We start from the raw sequence: 20612 nt of genomic DNA, 5'->3' as shown, positions 1-20612 counted from the left end.
AGTCAAAAATAGGATAGAATACTTTTTCATGTGAACTTGATCAAGACCATGTTTTTTTAATTCATTTATTACTGGAAAAATATGATCCATTTAACTGGAGTAGCTATTTATGAAGAGTTATCAATGAACATTATGTAACAGGAATGTCCAGGTGAACAAAAAGGAGAGCAGTCGTTGATGAAGTCCAATCAAAATCAATCCGGTTTAATACAGTACTACAGGAAACACCAAAAGAACAGAAGCATATGCCATGTCTAACGGTCCTTATATATTAATGACACGGCACTGAATGTTCTGTAAACACCAGCCAGTGGCTTGTAGGAAGTCACATCAGCTGCTACATAATCACACAGTGTCACAGATACATTATCAATGTGTCCTCAAATCCAAATCCAGTCTTGCGTCAAACTTTAACCATAACAATCAACACTGGCAGACAATTGATACTGGCAGTTAAACAGGTTTAAAAAATATATAATCAATAGTTACTTACAACAGATCAATTTATACTAACAGACACAAAGCGACTTAATTAAATATAGATAGGTTACCCAAGGAAATGCATCCGTCTGTGTCTCCCCACACAATTATGGTTATTACATATCAACAGTAAATCAAATATAGGGAAAGAATTAGTCAAATAATTTCCCATTACTGCATAGCTGTTATTTATTCTGTGCCACTTTCTGGATGTCTGGAAAATGTATGAAGTGAAAATGATCATACATTTTCATATTTTAGCATATTTAAGCTTCTGGTTGAAATAAGAAGCACACATTTCAGATGGTAGCCCATGCACATTTAATAGTTCACCTGGAACATAGTATGCTAATTATTTATACCTGTCAATACATATACATTGAAATAGACAAGTATTTATTTTCTTTGCGAGCAAATTGACATCAAACTCAGAGGTATGACAATAGTTTTGGTATGAAAGGCATGAAGTAACAAATACTTTGAAAAGTAAGACAACATCACAACAGTGTTAAAAACAGACATTATGTATTACTGGAGAAGGCATTTTACTTTCAAGACAAAAAATGCAAAGTTTTGTTTTCTAGATACAGGACAGCAGCTCAAATGTGTGTCCCGTGTCATACTAATGAGCAGGGACTCCTACTGCTCAGCAATCTGATGAGCAATATTCATGTGGACTTCTAACAATGTTCTGTAAGTTCAAGCTTGTTCAGTCATATGTTGTTGATCCAAGAGCCGGGATCTTGTGTGTATGTACTATACCTATTCTCCTCTTACTGGTGGAAGTGAGAATATGCCTCTCATTCCACTGTCTGATGCCCTTTCCCCGAAGGCCCTGCCATGTTTTCTCCCTGTTGTGAATGTGCCTTCCTAGTGAGTCTATTTGAAGCACTTGCAGCAGGGATTGCATGTAGGCCTAACATTTTTCCTCAATGTGACTTGTTGGAAGCCTAGTTAATGCACTTGTGATAAAGCATTTTCTTTTGGACACTTGTATAGTCTCTCACAACTGTGTGTGAAAACTCATAAGCATCTTCAGATGAGCCAGATCACAATTCTCTCCAGTGTAAACAAACTGTTGAAATGTTGTTGTGCATGCTGAATTCTGATATTTTGTGCATTCTCATTATGCCTTGCCAAATTTCCACTGTGCAAAGGCTTTGCCACAGTCACGAAAGAGATGTATTTCTCTCCTGTTTGGATTCTTAAGTTGGGTAGGGGTCAGTGCTGAGATATGTCTCACAAACACAGCAATTAGCCTGTATGATTTATTTCCTGTGTGTCTTCATGTGCATTTTAAGATTTCCATTCTGAGCAAATCATTTGCCACAATAATCACAACAATATGGTTTCTCCCATGTATGAATCCTCCTGTGCGCTCTCAGATTAGCAGTATTGCTGAAACATTTGCTACAATCATGGCAGCTGTGCGATTTCTCCCCTGTGTGAATTCTCATGTGTCCTGTATAATTTGTTCTGGTGCTGAAACTTTTGCCACAAACAGAACAGAAATATGGCTTCTCCCCAGTATGTCTCCTCCTGTGCAAAACCAGATGTCCACTTTGAGTGAATCCTTGGCCACATTCCTGGCAGCAATGTGGTTTCTCGCCGGTGTGAGTCCTTTTGTGTCCGATCAAATTGGCGGCATCACTGAAACACCTGCCACAATCATCGCAGCGATATGATTTCTCTCCTGTGTGAACCCTCGTGTGCTTTTTCAGCCTAAACTTCGTGGTGAACATTTTACCACAAACGTGACAAAACTCAGGCTCAGCTATGACGTGAGTTTGGAGGTGGTTTTTCATACTCTCTTTAGAATCTAGGTGCTTTCCACACACACCACAGAGATGTTCTTTATTCTCTATATGTGCATGACTTCGCACATGATTAAAAAAGGGACGCTTGTACCGAAAAGACCTCCCACAAACCTTACAAGAACATGGAGTACATTTCATGCCATTTGCACTGCTATACACTCTCAACATCTGTATTTTAGACATTTTTACAGAATGCTAGTGCTAGCTAGCTAACAATCAGTGACAACAACTCCGTTCATCAATGATATATATGTATCTGCTGTGCCAAAAGCATGCGGAGTGGTGTGCACCACGGCTTAACGCATTGTGCAATGTCGCTACCTTCAGGAGTGGAGTGGACGCCCTGGCTAGTCTGGCTACTCTTCTTCTATGGATTAACCCAATGTAAACATCTCGTGTACAGAAAGTGAATAGCTTAATCAATTCATAGTGACATAATTAGATTATTTCCCAAGCAGTCTCCTAGTCTATAGGTTTTATCTGAGCCTCAATGTCAAAGAAACTAAACAATGATATCGCACGTGCATTGGAGTCATGTCTTTCCAGGGTATTTTACAGCTTGTTTCTAGCGTCACTTTAAATAATCAGATCTGTTTTATTTTCTTCAAAATCTTAAACTAACAATGGGTAGGCCTGCACTTTTTGGCATTTTCTTTAATAAAAGGTACATTGTAAAACTTTTCCCTGTAAAAGTACAGCATTATACTGGCACCACAGCGGTCAGTTTAATACTGTAATTTTGCTTAAAAGCAGTGGTGCTGTAATATCGTTTACAGTATGATTTTCCTTAATACAGCATCCTTGCTGTACATTTACAGCAAGTTTCCTACAACAATCAGTCTTCCAGATAGATGATACAGACACAGGAACCTTGGTATAAAACTATTTAGTAATAAAATGCAATTGCAGACAGAGATTCACATACAGAATACCTCAGTAGTCTATAGTAAAGATCTGTGTGGCGAAAAATGAGACAACACTCTTTATACTTAGTTGGTGTGAACAACCTACCGTCAATCATACCTTAACATTGTTGCATTTGATTAGATACAAAGTATCTAAGATGAGAAAAACATGTCGAGACTGTGGTTTCTCACTCTACTATCTCAGCCTTGAGGCTGTGTGACTATCGGCAGGTGCAGGCAGTTCTCAGCCTGGGAACTAAAAGCAGTACTTTTCTATCATTGCACATTGCAAGCATACAAAGGTTACCACATATTTACAGTAATCATGGCATTGGCGTTTATTGCTTTCACATTCCCAGTGGGTCAGAAGTTTACATACACTCAAATTAGTATTTGGTAACATTGCCTATAAATTGTTGAACTCGGGTCAAACGTTTCAGGGAGCCTTCCACAAGCTTCCCACAATAAGTTGGGTGAATTTCGTCCCATTCCTCCTGACAGAGCTGGTGTAACTAAGGTTTGTATAGGCCTCCTTGCTCGCACACACTTTTTCAGTTCTGCCCACAAACCTTCTATAGGATTGAGGTCAGGGCTTTGTGATGGCCACTCCAATACCTTGACTTTGTTGTCCTTAAGCCATTTTGCCATAACTTTGGAAGTATGCTTGGGGTCATTGTCCATTTGGAAGACCCATTTGCAACCAAGTTTTAACTTCCTGACTGATGTCTTGAGATGCTGCTTCAATATATCCACAATTTTACTACCTCATGATGACATGTATTTTGTGAAGTGCACCAGTCCCTCCTGCAGCAAAGCACCCCCACAACATGATGCTGTCACCCTGTGCTTCACAGTTGGGATAGTGTTCTTCAGCTTGCAAGCCTCCCCCAAACCCAACGATGGTCATTATGGCCAAACAGTTCTATTTTTGTTTCATCAGACCAGAGGACATTTCTCCAAAAAGTATGATCTTTGTCCCCATGTGCAGTTGCAAACCGTAGTCTGGCTTTTTTATGACAGTTTTGGAGCAGTGGCTTCTTCCTTGCTGAGCGGCTTTTCAGGTTATGTTGATATATAGGACTTGTTTTACTGTGGATATAGATACTTTTGTACCTGTTTCCTCCAGCATCTTCACAAGGTTATTTGCTGTTGTTCTGGAATTGATTTGCACTTTTCGCACCAAAGTATGTTCATCTCTAGGAGACAGAACGTGTCTCCTTCCTCAGCGGTATGATGGCTGCATGGTCCCATGGTGTTTATACTTGCGTACTATTGTTTGTACAGATTAGGATTTGGAGGGAGCCACTCCTTAGTTGCCCTGGCTGTGTGTTTTGGGTCGTTGTCATGCTGGAAGACCCAGCCACGACCCATCTTCAATGCTCTTACTGAGGGAAGGAGGTTGTTGGCCAAGATCTCGCGATACATGGCCCCATCCATCCTCCCCTCAATACGGTGCAGTCGTCCTGTCCCCTTTGCAGAAAAGCATCCCCAAATAATGATGTTTCCACCTCCATGCTTCACGGTTGGGATGGTCTTCTTGGGGCTGTACTCATCCTTCTTCTTCCTCCAAACACGGCGAGTGGAGTTTAGACCAAAAAGCTCTATTTTTGTCTCATCAGACCACATGACCTTCTCCAATTCCTCCTCTGGATCATCCAGATGGTCATTGGCAAACTTCAGACGGGCCTGGACATGCGCTGGCTTGAGCAGGGGGACCTTGCCCAAATTGCAGGATGAGGTCGGGGTAGTGTAACAAGTAGTGATGCTTTGGTGCAAGGGCACTCTACCCCACAAGTAAAACTGTAGTTCGCCACATTTCTATGTTTTTTTTGCATGAGTAATGAATGCTTTAATATTTAGGAAAAAGAAATTGCAGGACTTACACCTGTACATTTCCAATAAAGCTACTCCCAGCTACCAGCCAGCCTGCAATATGAAAATTACACTACCCCCAGCCACGAAATTGCATGAACACACCAAAAGAGCTATGCAGTTTATGCCAACCACACAATCTCAAGAAAAAAATACACTACAAGGCTAAATAAAATATCAGTCCGTGCCTGATGTTTCAGATATGACTAATTTAACATTGCCTAATTAATGGTTGGATAAGGAAAACTTCTGAAAGACTAGCAAAGCACAAGGAAAATCTAACTCACACGGAAAATGCCACGACCATCGCCCTGAATAATGCTAGCAAACTAACCACACAATCTGAAGAAAATGAAAATAAAACATAACATTATTAATATCCTGCAGGGAAAAAGATCAGTCTGTGTCTGCTGTTGATGAATTAATTTAATGGACTAATAAGGATAACAAAAGCTGGGGGGATATTCCACTACACTTTTAATAAATCACACGCACCCCCAGACTGAATAGAGCTAACGTTAACCAGATATATTTAGAGAAAGGTGTCCAATGTAGTTCGGCAAATATCGTAATTAATTCGCCAGAATATGTTCCAACTTCACCCCATACGTATTTGTAGATCCATGTTGATTGACAGTTGTCTGGTCCAACCAGAGGGTCGAGTATGCGTATCACTAGCCAATCAGTTTTTTGGAAGTGCGATACTGTCTCTGGGTGCGTGGAGAGTAGCCTAATCCATGGAGACAGTGCCACAAAATGAGTAGGCAGTGACAAAACGTTACAAAACCTGGCCAGATCATTTCAAATCATCAGTCTCAAATCTAAGTCATGTGACATCTCCTTAGTTCTCGGACTGAATTATTTACATGCTTTAATTATTGAACATGTTTTTTCAATGGCATCAAATAGCTAAGTAGGGATAAGACTATGGCAACAGATTTGGTGTGTTGATTATTTATTTTTTGCCATCAGGTGTGCACATTAGAAAGATCACTGAGGTATAAAAAAAAAAGGACAGTAATGTAGGCATATGGAAAATGTTTTGGATCTTGTGATCACTGGAGGAAATGGTCAAAACAGATGTGACATGACATTACACCATATGAACATGACAAAAACAATCTTTATGCACAGACAGGTGCAAGATACGCCTCTAAATCTTGACCTCATTTGATTTATTTGACAAAGACAACGCACATTGATCAAGACATATTTCCATCTGCAGTCCCTGGGAAAGTGGTTACAAACATGTAAAAGACAACACACACAAAATAGCCATAGATATCCTATTTATTTTACCTTTATTTAACTAGGCAAGTCAGTTAAGAACAAATTCTTATTTTCAATGACGGCCTAGGAACAGTGGGTTAACTGCCTGTTCAGGGGCAGAATGACAGATTTGTACCTTGTCAGCTCGGGGATTTGAACTTGCAAAATTCCGGTTACTAGTCCAATGCTCTAACCACTAGGCTACCCTGACGCCCCTATAATTAACCATAACATAGTGTTCTATTTTGTTATAGTGTAATTATATGGCAATAGCATATGGCATATTATATGGAAATATAATAAAAAGCATCAGGATGTAACTTTTTCATAACAACTGTTGCCCTTTCCCCACACAAGGTGCTGTCATATATTCTCCCTCTCATGGGTAATCCGTATGTGCCTTCCAAGGGAGTTCATCCATTTGAAGGATTTGCCACAATAATTACACCTAAACGGTTTTCCATCAGTGTGAATTGTCTGATGCCTATTCAATGCGCTTGTTGTCATAAAGCATTTTCTACATATAGGACACTTATATGGTCTCTCCCCTGTGTGACTCCTCACGTGCGCTTTCAGATGATGAATATTGCTGAAACATTTGTCACAAACACGGCATTGCCATGGCTTCTCTCGGTTTTCCTGACTTTGTATTTGGTAAAGATATGAGGACTGAGCTGCTGGGTTCTCTCCGTCTTCCTCGCTTTCTATTTGGTGAAGGTATGAGGACTGACTTGGGTTCTCACTGTTTGTCTCACTTTGTATTTGGTCAAGATGTGATGAATGAGTTGGGTTCTCTCTGCTTTCCTCACTTTGTACTTGGTGAAGATGCGATGAATGAGTTGGGTTCTGAATCGGATCATAGTTACTTTTCAAACAGGAAGGACTGAATGTGAAGTCTTTGGTACCAGACTCTAGCCATTGGAGTTGCACTTCCCTCCGACTGGTCCGGAGTTCCTCCTGCTCCTTTTTAATCTGTGTGGCCTCCGGACCATCCGGTTCCAGACTAGGGCTCCACTGCTGCTCACAGTGCTGCTGTTCAGGGGGAAGATCCTCATCAGAGACAGTCAGCGGCTGGGGGTCTGAGGGAGAATGGATGAAAAAATATCAAATTACATGATGAAAGCAATACATATAAGCAGTAATAAGTAGAAAACAAAGACACGCCAAATCTGGATTCAAACCACAGCCGGGATTCGAACACCTGCCACTCATGGCTTATGCGTCCTCCCACCCCATGCACAAGATTGTCTTTTGATTCTTACTTTTGTAAAACCTACAGCATAGTGAGCATGCAGAGTTGAAGCAGGCCAGGCAAACCTGCATCTTTTGGGGGTCTGACAAAACATGTAGAATGCAGGTAGCTATCTGAATTAGTTCTTGAGAATCCAAGGGGCAATGCTGGCAATGCAATTTGAGTCAGAAGGGCAGATATTAATGAGCTTCACATCAATCTGTAGTAGCTAGATGCAGTAATATCAAAGCTGTATAAACTAAGTTGCTAGTGCCCATAAGCGTTGTAAAAAGGTCACAAACCTGTTTTTTGTAACCTTAGCATCCCCCGTAGACGGCTGTTCTCCTCTTTCGTGCGGGAAACTTCTTCCTGGTACTCTATAATTGTCTTTTCAATTGTTCCAAATATCTCATCAGCAGCAGCTGTCAATCTTTCGTTGAGAAACAATCTCAGCAACTCTATTTTTGACATTTTGAGGAATGCTAGTCGAGTAGCTACCCCAAGTAACATAAACAAAACAGTGAGGTTCTTACTTCCGGTCACGTGTTTCTCTCTCACGATTTTCTAAATAAAAGTCCCGTCGTGCACTCTGAAATGGGATAAATTGAAATAAGATATGAAAATTGTATTATTAAATTGAAATTGGATAGAGTAATAATTTATGCTCCCAGAAAAAAATTAAGAGAAAGACAAAAGTATTTAATAACTATATAACTATACATGTTTATAACTATATAGACTATGCTATTTAACATATTTTGAGAAAATCTATAATCTATTGATTGATTGGCGCAGCGGTCTAAGGCACAGCATCCCAGTACTAGAGGTGTCACGACAGACCCTGGTTTGATTACAGGCTGTATCACAACTGGCCGTGATTGGGAGTCCCATAGGGTGGTGCACAGGTGGGTTAGAGTTTGGCCGGGGTAGGCCGTCATTGTAAATAAGAATTTGTTCTTAACTGACCTGCCAAGTTAAATAAAAAAGAATACATTACAGAAGATTAATGTAAGAGTGTAGATTGGTTAAATTTGTTTGGTGGGCTACTAAATGATCATCAGCAGCATCAGAGCTTTGAGAATCCTAATTACCATGACTAAATGGTCACATGGAATTTGACTGCCTTCATGACTCGTGACCGCCAGTGTGGCGGTAATATGGTCACCGCAACAGCCCTAGCCATACAGCATATTTTAGTGGTTCACAATAACGGCCATATGGATGTGGAATGCGAGTTGAGGAAGACAGCCGTGCCCAACCAGGTGCAGTCAGTGGAAGATCTGTAACCCGGTTGAAGACAACAACCCTCTGTCGCGAGAGCTCACAGGAGGATCTTCAGTGGCCAAGGAACCGTCTCCGGGGCAGGTTCAGTGGGACGACATGTCTCCTGGAACCTGAGCCAGAACAACAGCTTCCCTCCCTGTCACCCTGTCTGTACCGGACATTGTTAAAAAACAAGGGCACCTGGGGCAGCGTGTCACGTTCTGACCTTAGTTCTTTTGTTATGTCTTTGTTTTAGTATGGTCATGGCGTGAGTTGGGTGGGTTGTCTATGTTAGTTTTTCTATAATTTGCTATTTCTGTGTTTGGCCTGGTATGGTTCTCAATCAGAGGCAGCTGTCAATCGTTGTCCCTGATTGAGAACCATATTTAGGTAGCCTGTTTTCTATTGTGTTTCGTGGGTGAATATTTTCTGTTTTCTGTTGTGTGTCTGCACCAGCCAGAACTGTTTTCGGTTGTCGGTTTATTGTTTTTTGTTATGTGTTAAAGTTCTTGATTAAAAGATATGGACAAATACCACGCTGCCCCTTGGTCCTCTTCTTCTTCCACCGATGACAGCCGTTACACAGCGGAGCAGTAGGAGGCTATACGGCAGGCAACAGTTGGACAGCGCACCAACCCCAACTGGCACACTATGAGGAGAGGGAGGTCGACGGCCAGAAATTATGGAGCAGTGGTTAGAGCCAAGCGCTTAACTCCGTTGCTGCTAAAAAAAAAGTCCTCAGATCAGTCGTTGGATGGGCTGTTGTCTGTAAAGTGGGCCACAGATAATGAAGAGGAGGGCATCAAGGCATTCAAATGACTACAGGGATGGATATGCAGGAGTCAGGGCTTTAGGTCACAGGGTCTGGGATCCTGGGATCCTGGGTGCCACACCGGGGGGTCACAGTAGTGGTGGAGGTCAAGTGTCCCTATGGTGCAAGGGACCTTACCATTGAAGAGGCCGTGAAGTCGAAGGATTTCTATATCAGGGAGGGAGGGTCTTGCTGGCACCAGGTATAAGGTCAGCTCCACATCACTGGAAGGGACACCTGCTTCTTCATTGTGTGGACCACCAAAGCTTCCATCACCATCCCCATCCAGTGTGACCACCTCTAACAGAATCATATTTCTCCTCCTGTCAGTACCTGTTTTCAGGGAAGCCAATGGCACAATATACATTCAAATTTAAAAGGTGAACAGTTTATGTTTTACATTGAAGTAGGCCTCTATTTATGCTCCTGTAAGTACAGTAAGTACATTTTTGTTGTAGTTTGGACTGGACAATGTTTAAGAATTCACGGGCATTCCATCATATTTAGATTGGGGGGAAAGCCCCCAATGTTGCATTGAAACGTTCACTAACAGGTGCACAACCATTTGCCATTTTTTTTTTCTTTCAGAAACGGACACAGTCCTTTGCCGGTAACATAATTACTGCAAAAGATGACAGAACACAGTAAATAGACTGGTAGCTTATGTCAAATATTTGACAGTATGGGTAGCCTATTACTGTGCGATATAGCAGGGATTCCCAAACTTTTTCACTCAGGTCACCCATCCAGCATTGGGGAACATCCTGCGCAATCACTGTTCATGACCCAAACTATTCACACCCCTCTTGTTGGTGGAGAGACCATTTAGCAGGTTTAAAGTTTATTTCCTGCAATTCTACACAACCGGCTGGTCCTTGTTCTTCCGCTGCAACACCGCCGCTCCGGCTACGTCCACCGTCTACACCGGGCTCCTGCTGCCTATACGCGACCCAGTGTTGGCGGCTATCCAGTCCCTCCTTGGCACCTTGGGCTCTGTTGATGCACGGCTCGTTATGAGGGGTGATCCATATTATCGAACTGCCTGAAGACCAAGATCCTTCAAGGGAAAGACGTCAGCATCTTGCTGCCCTCCCACGAGGGTGACTGGAGGGTCATGGCTTGTGAAGATATAAAATAAAACGTCTTTAAAACCTCTGTTCCCAGGAAACAGCATATCTTTTCCATCGCAAAGTTTGTGGTAACATTTATCGTTTTCTTGGAATTTTCATGTTCCCCGCTCCGTGTTTCCCCTCTGGAGAAGAGCGCTTCATAATTACATCTCTAAGATTTGCGCCATCCCACATTGATTATAATCAGTAACGATGTTAGCATGTACAGTTGAAGTCGGAAGTTTACATTCACTTAGGTTGGAGTCATTAAAACTCGTTTTTCAACCACTCCACAAATGTCTTGTTAACAAACTAACTTGTAGACCTCCACACGTCTGATTCATCCTTGGGAGCAATTTCCAAATGCCTGAATTTCCAAATACCACGTTCATCTGTACAAACAATAGTACGCAAATATAAACACCAATGGACCACGCAGCCATCACACCACTCAGGAGGAGATGCGTTCTTTGGTGCGAAAAGTGCAAATCAATCCCAGTACAACATCAAAGGACCTTGTGAAGATGCTGGAGGAAACAGGTACAAAAGTATCTATATCCACAGTAAAACGAGTCCTATATCGACATCACCTGAAAGACCGCTCAGCAAGGAAGAAGCCACTGCTCCAAAACCGCCATAAAAAAGCCAGACTACGGTTTGCAACTGCACATGAGGACAAAGATCATACTTTTTGGAGAAATGTCCTCTGGTCTGATGAAACCAAAATAGAACTGTTTGGCCATAATGACCATCGCTATGTTTGGAGTAAAAAAGGGACATTTGTGGGCAGAACTGAAAAAGTGTGTGCGAGCAAGGAGGCCGACAAACCTGACTCTGTTACACCAGCTCTGTCAGGAGGAATGGGCCAACATTCACCCAAATTATTTTGGGAAGCTTGTGGAAAGCTACCCTAAAAGTTTGACCCAGGTTAAACATTTTAAAGGCAATGCTACCAAATACTAATTGAGTGTGGGTAAACTTCTGACCCACTGGGAATGTGATGAAAGAAATACACGCTGAAATAAATAATTCTCTCTACTATTATTCTGACATTTCACATTCTTAAAATAAAGTGGTGATCCTAACTGACCCAAGACAGGGACTTTTAACTAGGATTAAATGTCAGGAATTGTGAAAAACTGAGTTTAAATGTATTTGGCTAAGGTGTATGTAAACTTCAGACTTCAACTGGAAATCTTGATGGAGCAAACTCAAAAAAATTGTTTAGATTCATGCCAGCAAAGCCACTACACAACACTAAACAATACATTAATTGGACTATAACGGTGACAAACGGTGCCCACAAACTGTTAGGGCCTACATAAAGCGGCCCCAATACCTTCCACTGCGAAACAGTTCATTCAGCCTCATTTACCGCCTTTAAAAAAAACATAGCTGATATGGCTGACTTGCTTAAACAAATGTGGTTTCTACTGACAATTGAGATGTAACTACGGCATAAGGGGACGACAGTGGATAAGAGGCAATGCATAATTTAGATTAAGACATTCATGAGCGAGCTAGGACTGACACAATCAATATAACTATTTGTTCAGCACTTTTGAAATGTACAGCGACAGAATTCAGAACATGGGTCATTCTTACAGTATTCTCCCTGTACACCAAGTCAGAATCGTAGGATAAATAAAGGGGGCATATAAACAGACAATGAAAGCTCTTACAATATTCAATAATGACATTTCTCTAAAACAGGCTATAGGCTACATGTGCACCACCAAGTCAGAACAGTATGCTAAATTATGGGGGTAAAAGGGACCAAATTATTACGGTGAGGCACATGGGCTACTAACAGCTTACTACACAACATACACTTATGTAGCTATGAAAGTAATACTATCTCCCTGGCATATTGCATCATTTATGCAGTAGCATACAGGACATTTCTGGACTCTCCTTATTGTGTTGTGCTCACTTGAACAGGAAGGTGGTGTGGCTGTGTCCTAAATGGGAAAATGTTGTCATCAAAGTCTGGCATTCTCTGGATTTATGGTGCTTTCAAGACAACGGGGAACTCTGAAAAAAACAAAGTTGCATCACGATGTTAGTGATCTTCAGGTCGGAGCTCTAGAAAGAGGCCTGAGTTCCCGACACGGAATTACGAGTTGAATCACCGTTCAAAATGTATTTTCCCAATCGGATCTCGCTTTCTCCCGAATTCCCAGTTCTCTTGAACTTCCAAACCACTCATTGTTGAATTTGTGATTTACAAATTGTTGTGTAATGTCCATGTCCAATGGCCAATGAGCACCGATATGTTTTATCTATCATTTGTCTTCATATGAAAAGGATTTGCCATTAGATAGTTGACTTGATTCATGATGATAACTGCTAGATTGCTAGCAAAAATGTTGAAAGTATGAAGTTTACATGATCAGTCCAATCAAAGCTACTGTAGATATAACGTGATTTGACGTCATTTTATCTGTGGCCAATGACCTTCTAATGTAATTCTATGGCAGCACCCAATGGACTTGAATTTTTTAGCCCTCCCGTAGATTTTGCAGTGATGTAGTGTCCCCACGAGTGACAGAACACTGAGCCAATTACGGTTCAACTAGAGAACATTACCAACTCCTACATTTCCCACCACAGAAAGCTCTGCTCCTCATCATTTTTTCCTCACTGGACAGATGTGTTGCTCAGACTGAATTAATAAAATGTGAGTTCTGTATGTGTTGTATAATACCATACTATTTTACAAAAAAACATGCTTTATATACAGAGATGCTTTTTTTATGGTGTGGTTTTGGATTTTGATTTCCTCCTGTGTGTGCATATTGTTTTAAACTTCTGTTCAAAAAATTACTATAATTTGGACCAACCCTTTTCCAAATTCTGTTTCACTTCTCTTTTCTCAAGTAATATGAACTAGAGCTGCAACCACAGCAGCCACACTAGGTATAATTCCACACTCACCCTGCAGCAACTAAATCGTTGGTCATGCTTTGCCTACACCTCATATGTTATGTGGCAATCAATTGGCCATCATCTCAGCAAAATGGTCCTTTTACCATAGCTATCAATAGCTACATTAGTTGGTGAGTTTCCAATTACACGCATTGCATATAGCGGTGGCAAAATATCCATTCTATATTTTTATGTGTAACAATGCGAGGCACTCATGCAGGCATTGAGTCAGATACGTGTCCCTATCACTTTGTATTACCGCATGCATGGCTGGGTTCAACGCCCGAGCAAACGTCTCATTTTATCATACAAATTGCATTACAGCATGCGTCAATCCAGGCAACATTTACGGTAATACAGCCTCTGCAGAAGTCAGGGCATTCATACTTCTTGCTCTTCATGGAGCAGCGCAGAACTGTTGAGCATATCTGTTGTGAAGGACAGGAGGTTGGTGGCACCTTAATTTGGGAGAAGGGGCTCTCGGTAATGACTGGGGTGGAATGGTATCAAATACAAACACGTGGTTTGTAAGTGTTTGACGCCATTCCAATTGCTCTATTGCAGCCATTATTATGAGCCTCCCCTCAGCAGCCTCCTATGCTGTTCTGTCTGCAAACCTTACTTCCCACTAATCAAATCATCAATATTTATTAAGTAGATTCATTCATGCCTCTGTTGCCAGATTTGTACGTGGTGGGATTGTCATAAGGAGTTCAGCATTGTGTAGGGAATGCTGAAGACGGCTGTGTTCCTATTCTTTGCTTTTTTTCCCCCCTTACCCTGTGACTTTACTTCACAGTTCAAGGTAAGGAGAGAAGAAGCCACATAGGAAAAGAGGATGGCGCTTGACCTTTTGAAACATCTCCACTGTCAAAGAATGCTGTGCAGAAGAGAAATAATCCATTTTGTTTGAAGATGTTGGTGATTGGGCATGGCCTAGTGGACATGATATGAATTGCACCATTTATCTACATTAATTCTCAGGAATTTGCCATCACATTACCAAAGTACCACCCCCAGAGACTGTAGTCTGTCTGGCTTTTACACAAAGGTAGGAAAGAAGCCTGCTAGTATTCAAGATCATGCTGTGAAAGATTATGTGCCATGTGTCAATAACACAAAAACAGGACACAACTAGTCTCTAAACCTTTTATTACAACAGTCAGCCCCCCCTAACAAAACATGGTGGACATGTAATGGACGCCTCCCTCTTGACCGAGTAGCCAATGAGAGAGCGGATCATGTGTTCTATGGGAAGGGATAAGACCCAAAACATAAATTACACAAAGAGTCATCTATAGTACAAAGACAAGTGAATCTGACTGCTAGTTTTGACACTGTATACATAAAAGTTTGTAAACTTTCAAAGGCATGGGTTGTTGTTCCATCCAGGATGGTGTGGTCAAGCACAGTCCCTTTAAAAAAAACAGTTGTGGAGGCTAGTACAAAAAAAAAAAAAATCAGTGGAACTAACACCTTTCACTGCTGTATAGTATGGGTGTCAAACTGTTCCTTTTCTTTGAAACATTAAACCAAAAAAAAAAGAAAGAGGTAAAGACATCACAAATATATAGAATTTTTAAAAAAGGCTAAGGGGGGGGTTCTAATTGCCGAGTTTTGAGGATAATGGCTCAGGTTTCGTCTGAATGGAGTTGGCCTCAAATATGGACAAATATGGTCTGACCACTTCAGGGTTTTTATTGCTTGGCGTTGATGATGTCAACGAACTCTGGCTTGAGTGCAGCGCCGCCAACCAGGAAGCCATCCACATCCTTCATGCCTCCCAGCTCCTTGCAGGTGCCACCTGTCACGGAACCTGAGGAGAGAGAACAGACAGATATGAGTGAGGAATGGAGTGATGAGGGACAGAGTGGGGGTGAAGAGACCACTGTATGCTCCTACCACTGCATGCCCCTGACTTGAGTTAGATTAGCTATGCAATGACAAAACCTATTAATCCCAGTTTGTGGTTGTGGCGTTAAACAGCGTAAGTGTGTTTAAACGTGAAGCATAGGAGTTTGGTCTCACCTCCATAGATTATCCTGACAGAGTTGGCTACTGCCTCAGACACATGGGCCTTGACCCACTGCCTCAGTTTGTCATGAACGTCCTGGGCCTGAGAGACAAAGATAAGAAAAGATAAGGAAAAAAAAGAGATTGGAACCCATATTCATGGTTTTATTTCAAAGTCCAGTAAGCTCTGACTTTAGCCTTCGATTTAGTGATGAATCTCAAATGGACAACACATTCTGCTCTAGTCCAGATTGAATATATGCAGTATAAAGAGATTCAGGCTTTTAGTCACACGTCCCCATCCGTCCCAGGTTCTTTCCATTGCGGTCATACAATAGTAATGGATGACAATAGAAGAAACGCTTACCTGGGCGGGGGATGCGGTCTTGCCGGTGCCGATGGCCCACACGGGCTCATAGGCCAGAACAACCTTGGACCAGTCCTTAATGTTGTCTGCAAACAGAATTGACATAATGAATAAAGTACTGCATTCACATGAATCAAAAAGGAGAACTCAAAATGGACACGGTGGCATCATGGACACGCTGGATGTAACCAAGTTGTTAACGAAAAGGAAAACTAATTAATCACACTGAAAGTACCAATACAATAGGATGTATTCACGCAGCAGTAGTATTACTACATTCAACAATGTTAGAATCGCTACAAAGTAATACAGGGTATATACAGTACTTGGAATTTATTGCCTACTACAAAGAGGCCTTTGCAGGTTATACGACTGTTATATATTATTGTCATGGTTCTTGACATGTTTAACTCTGTGCATTGTAAAGTTCAGGGCCCATTTTCAAATATGTAAAACTGATGCTAGATCAGCACTCTAACACGCAGATTACAGGCTCTGAATATATATATATATACACGCCTGAGCAGAATCTGTGGTTTTGTGTAACACACTCATTATGAAGCAGTGATTTCAGTGACAATACCTGCGAAGTGCTTCGTCTGTGCGTTGATGACCTTCTCTGTGATGCCAGCTTCCCTCTCGTCCAGCTTCTCACCGATGCAGGCAATGACACCCAGGCCATTCTCCAGGGCGTGGGCGCACTTCTGACCAATAAGCTGTCAGGACACAAACAGTTATCCGATCAGACAGGTTGTTCATTTATTGTCATATTTTTCACATTTCCTCTACTTGAAGAGCACCTCGAGTGTAAAATGGAGATTAAAATGATGACGCATAGATTTGTCACTGCTCCTCAAATTCTGTCATTTTCAAGGTCAATTCACTGTTGAAAGAGACTTAATCCAATACTGTGTCACGGCCCTGTTCTTGTGGTAGTCTACTGCCTCCTCCAGAGACTCCTCCCGAGACTACACATTCATAAACACCAGCACTCGACCAAATAAGCTATTTACCTCATCAGTCTCTCCAAAGACCCAGCGCCTCTCAGAGTGGCCCAGGATCACCCAGTGCACGCCAACGTCCTTGATCATCGCAGGGCTGAGAAGGAGAGAGAGGGGCCATAAAGGAAGTGAGAGAACGGAAAAAGAAATAGCGTGTGAGTAAAAGAGATTAGCACACAAAGTACAGTCCGCCTGCAGGGTTGGTTCAGTAAAGCAATAGTGTCCTGAAGACACTAGCATCCGCAGTTACAGGGCATGTCCATTACCTGATCTCCCCAGTGAAGGCACCCCCCTTGACCTTGTAGCAGTTCTGAGCGGCCACTCCGATCTTAGGGTCCAGCTTGGCCCTGGCGAAATCAAGGTAGATTGACGGGGCGCCGCAGACCACCTCTGCAAGCAGAGGGAGAGAGAACCAACACGGTCATGCACTGACCACTATTCTCTGGGTTGGAATAACAGACCGACCAGTTAATATTCTTAGAGGTGAAATCCTAAATTCCACTTCAGTTGAATTTTTTCACTTAGTCATGCAATGATGTCAATGTGTGAGACTAAGTGAAAATTCTAAGCGGAAGTTAAGATTTGTTCCTTGATGCTTACATCGACGCCCATGAAACAGTAATATTTTTTAGAAACTGAAATAGGAAGTGCACACAGCGATTGTCGGTGACATCTAGTATCCGTTCCTTCGAGTGGTGACAACTCCATGTTGTGACTCACTCTACTATTCACTTAAGTGAACAAAACAAGGCCTATCGATCAGAATGATTAGGCCTATTTGAGCCCGTGTTGGTTATACAGTCCAATACCAGAGTCTGCCGCATTAGTACACACTGTACAAGTGGGATATCCCCAGTGTTGTGGGGTACAGTAGGCCAGACACTGACATTAGCACTGTAACTATATCTTGGGGTTAAGTGTGTCTATATTAAACCCACACAGTCACTATTCCCTCTGCAAAGGTCATTTATCCCTGCCAAGAGTCAGTCCCCCACTGCAAAAAGGTCCTAGTTCAACCTCCAAAAGGTCACTAGAACTCAGCTCACAAAGGTCACTCATGTGGTAAAATTCTGCTGGGGTCGAACTGGACCTTAAATTTAAAGGTCAACCACAGGATACTTTTTTTTTAATACTCTGCAGGTTCATAAAAATAGCCTAGGGAAGAAGTGACTTACCATTGACTTTACATTTCTAGAAAGAGACGTGGGAAAAGCAATACGCGAGCTTCAGTCGTCTGCTGCTGGCCCATGCAGCGTCCGGTTTCACGCGTCAGTAAATTTGTACGGTGTAGATTAGCTAGAGTTGTGAGGGGTGGCTCTTTCTGTGGGGTAAAGTCCGAGGCTGTAAACATATTTAGGTTACTACACGGACATAACTTGTCCTTCGGCGCACTCCGAGGCGCAGCAGATAACGCCCATGTATCCTACAAAAACGACACAAAACCTGACTAAGTACTTGTAGCCTGTTCTTGAACCTGTGTGTTCAAATGCAAACATGGGATCAGGGCATACGCCTCTGTGGCAATTTGGAAATGCGCGATGTTGGCGTTTCCGCCATTCTTTCTGGCGGAGTGGGGAACTCTACTTTATTGGTTAACACAATTAGTATGTTGCGCATAAATTAATTCGGGTCTAACGGTAGAATATGCATTTCTAAATTACAGTATTGTGATGGTGCAATGATATCCACCCTTGGTCCTCCTGGTAGTTATATTAAAACAGGGCTCGCGATCGGATGGATCATTATAATGCATCAAAGAACAAACCAGACATTCCGCCCCTCGCTTGCGCCAGACAGACTGTTGTGGCTACGTGCTGTTCGTTCCGTACGCCCACTGTCAACGAAAATCCATTTAGCAAGTCATGTTCTTCTATCCTAGTTCAGTTTAAAATACTGGTTAAAAATCCCTTGACACAATGGAGTTCTCCGGTTACAAATTATTATAGGGGGCTTCAGTACCAAAACAGCATATGCCATTGTATTCTGCATTGTATTCTCCACAAATTGTCACCATCGCATCATAATTATGTAAACATTAGTGTCAGGGTATCCTATAATTTAAAACAATTGTAAAAATTGCAATGAAACGTGACCTGCCGGAGTATAGCTTGGCTTGCCACCCATTGATTCGTGCACTGATACCAAAAAAAAATGACCTTCCCTAACCTTTGTTTCACGCTTTTTCCCCCTTCTCTTGATGGAGAGCTAAAACAATTTACCTTACAAAAAAGTCTAATTTCACAATGCAAGTGTGCGGAGCGACTGTCAATGCAAATGGATAGGCTACACCAGGAACCCAATGCGACAAGTTACACCGTTTCAAAGATCAACTCTAAGCCTACTACACGAGTCAGACATTAAAAGCACAGAAGCCACACAGAACCACGCACCGGTGTTGGGGTCGAGCTTGGCAGAGTTCAGGGTTTTGATGAGTTCGCCAAGGCTTGCCTTGTCGCCATTCATCTTCCAGTTACCACCAACGAAGAATTTTCTGGACATAATTGCAGTATAAGGTTGTTTCTCGGCCTTAGAACTGAGCTGGATTCTTATCAGGCGGACCTACTTCGGGGAGAAGAGCAACGACCCCGGCGCAAATCACTGTATTTATCATCATGGGCCACGTAACCCAACCTCTCAGTTTGTTCTATTGGTTTACAGAGACACGCCCATAATAGCGTTTCCTTATGTACAATGTTAGCCTTGTATTTCAGTAGAATAAAGAGTACAGGCAACATTTTTTTTTTAAATGGATGTTCTTCAAATTAAGCTATCTTTATTTTAAGCGTGAAAATAATATTAATGTTTCAGTACATGGGGATGAAATACATTGAAAACATGTCGAACATTCCCACAGAGCACCCACTGAAAAAATGTCCGGCTATCTCAAATAAAATGGCCATTCCGATCAGACGGCGAGCGGGGCCTGCTAAATTGAACGAATCCATTCTCACGCAAGAAAGCTGAGAGAATTCAGCGCTTTGATTGGCTAGCATTCTAGCTTTTACTTTGCATACCCAAAATGCATTTCGCCTTATATTTCCCGCAATCTGACTTAAAATAACATTTTTTTTAAACAACAAAGCAAGCCATCTTGAGTAACATTACAACATATTTGTCACATAATATGTTAATAACTTAAACATATTTTTTTGTACGCCTGATAGGAGCTAACTCTGACACAAACACTCACTGTAAATTTACAAGAGCGCTTGTGACCTTCAAGAGATTATGGAAAATTTGCTCTTTTAGTATTTGTCAAGTAGGCGTCTTCAATTGAAGAAGCCCCTGAACTCTGTATAAAGTAAATGAAACATTTGTCTCTTCTGTTACAGGTTGAAGGAGAGTGTAGATTTGCGCAAAAAGACCAGAGGGGTTGTGGGAAAGTGGCCATATACAACAAACCTCAGAGGTGCGTTATTGCTATTAGAAACGGGTTACCAAAGTAATTAGAGTAGTACTAAATGTTGTAATACCCCTGGTATTAGTCTGATATACCGTGCCAAGGCTGTCAGCCAATCATCATTCAGGGCTCGATCCACCAGGTTT

General features: G+C 41.8%; 2 protein-coding genes and 1 non-coding gene across 3 annotated transcripts; 1 reads left to right on the top strand and 2 right to left on the bottom strand.

The window, feature by feature from the left end:
* Window positions 1-6012: 6012 nt before the first annotated feature.
* Window positions 6013-8140, bottom strand: LOC118364251 (zinc finger protein 45-like). The gene is made up of 2 exons (XM_035745634.2): window positions 7877-8140; window positions 6013-7422 (listed from the first exon to the last, which is right to left on the bottom strand). Exons 1-2 carry the CDS (start codon window positions 8082-8084, stop codon window positions 6707-6709), a joined length of 924 nt encoding a protein of 307 aa, XP_035601527.1. The 5' UTR covers window positions 8085-8140; the 3' UTR covers window positions 6013-6706.
* Window positions 8141-14820: 6680 nt separating this feature from the next.
* On the bottom strand, window positions 14821-19655 carry LOC118364250 (triosephosphate isomerase B-like). The gene is made up of 7 exons (XM_035745633.2): window positions 19457-19655; window positions 17333-17456; window positions 17079-17163; window positions 16649-16781; window positions 16066-16151; window positions 15714-15801; window positions 14821-15501 (listed from the first exon to the last, which is right to left on the bottom strand). Exons 1-7 carry the CDS (start codon window positions 19563-19565, stop codon window positions 15383-15385), a joined length of 744 nt encoding a protein of 247 aa, XP_035601526.1. The 5' UTR covers window positions 19566-19655; the 3' UTR covers window positions 14821-15382.
* A 642-nt stretch (window positions 19656-20297) lies between these two features.
* LOC118364637 (U7 small nuclear RNA) lies at window positions 20298-20353 on the top strand. Its single transcript, XR_004821629.1, has one exon. It is a non-coding gene; the product is annotated as a U7 small nuclear RNA (small nuclear RNA).
* The last annotated feature ends 259 nt before the right edge of the window (window positions 20354-20612 follow it).

This window comes from Oncorhynchus keta, chromosome 31 (genome assembly GCF_023373465.1).
Source record: "Oncorhynchus keta strain PuntledgeMale-10-30-2019 chromosome 31, Oket_V2, whole genome shotgun sequence".
Classification (NCBI taxonomy): Eukaryota; Metazoa; Chordata; class Actinopteri; order Salmoniformes; family Salmonidae; genus Oncorhynchus; species Oncorhynchus keta.
This window is presented reverse-complemented; position numbering and strand designations above follow the sequence as displayed.

Coding starts and splice junctions, on each gene's coding strand:
- LOC118364251 (XM_035745634.2), bottom strand. CDS start 8,084: ATGTTACTTGGGGTAGCTACTCGACTAGCATTCCTCAAAATGTCAAAA. Junction 7,423..7,876: donor GCTAAGGTTACAAAAAACAG/GTTTGTGACCTT, acceptor ATTCTCCCTCAG/ACCCCCAGCCGCTGACTGTC.
- LOC118364250 (XM_035745633.2), bottom strand. CDS start 19,565: ATGTCCAGAAAATTCTTCGTTGGTGGTAACTGGAAGATGAATGGCGAC. Junction 16,152..16,648: donor ACAGACGAAGCACTTCGCAG/GTATTGTCACTG, acceptor TTCTGTTTGCAG/ACAACATTAAGGACTGGTCC. Junction 15,502..15,713: donor TGTCAGGATAATCTATGGAG/GTGAGACCAAAC, acceptor CTCTCTCCTCAG/GTTCCGTGACAGGTGGCACC.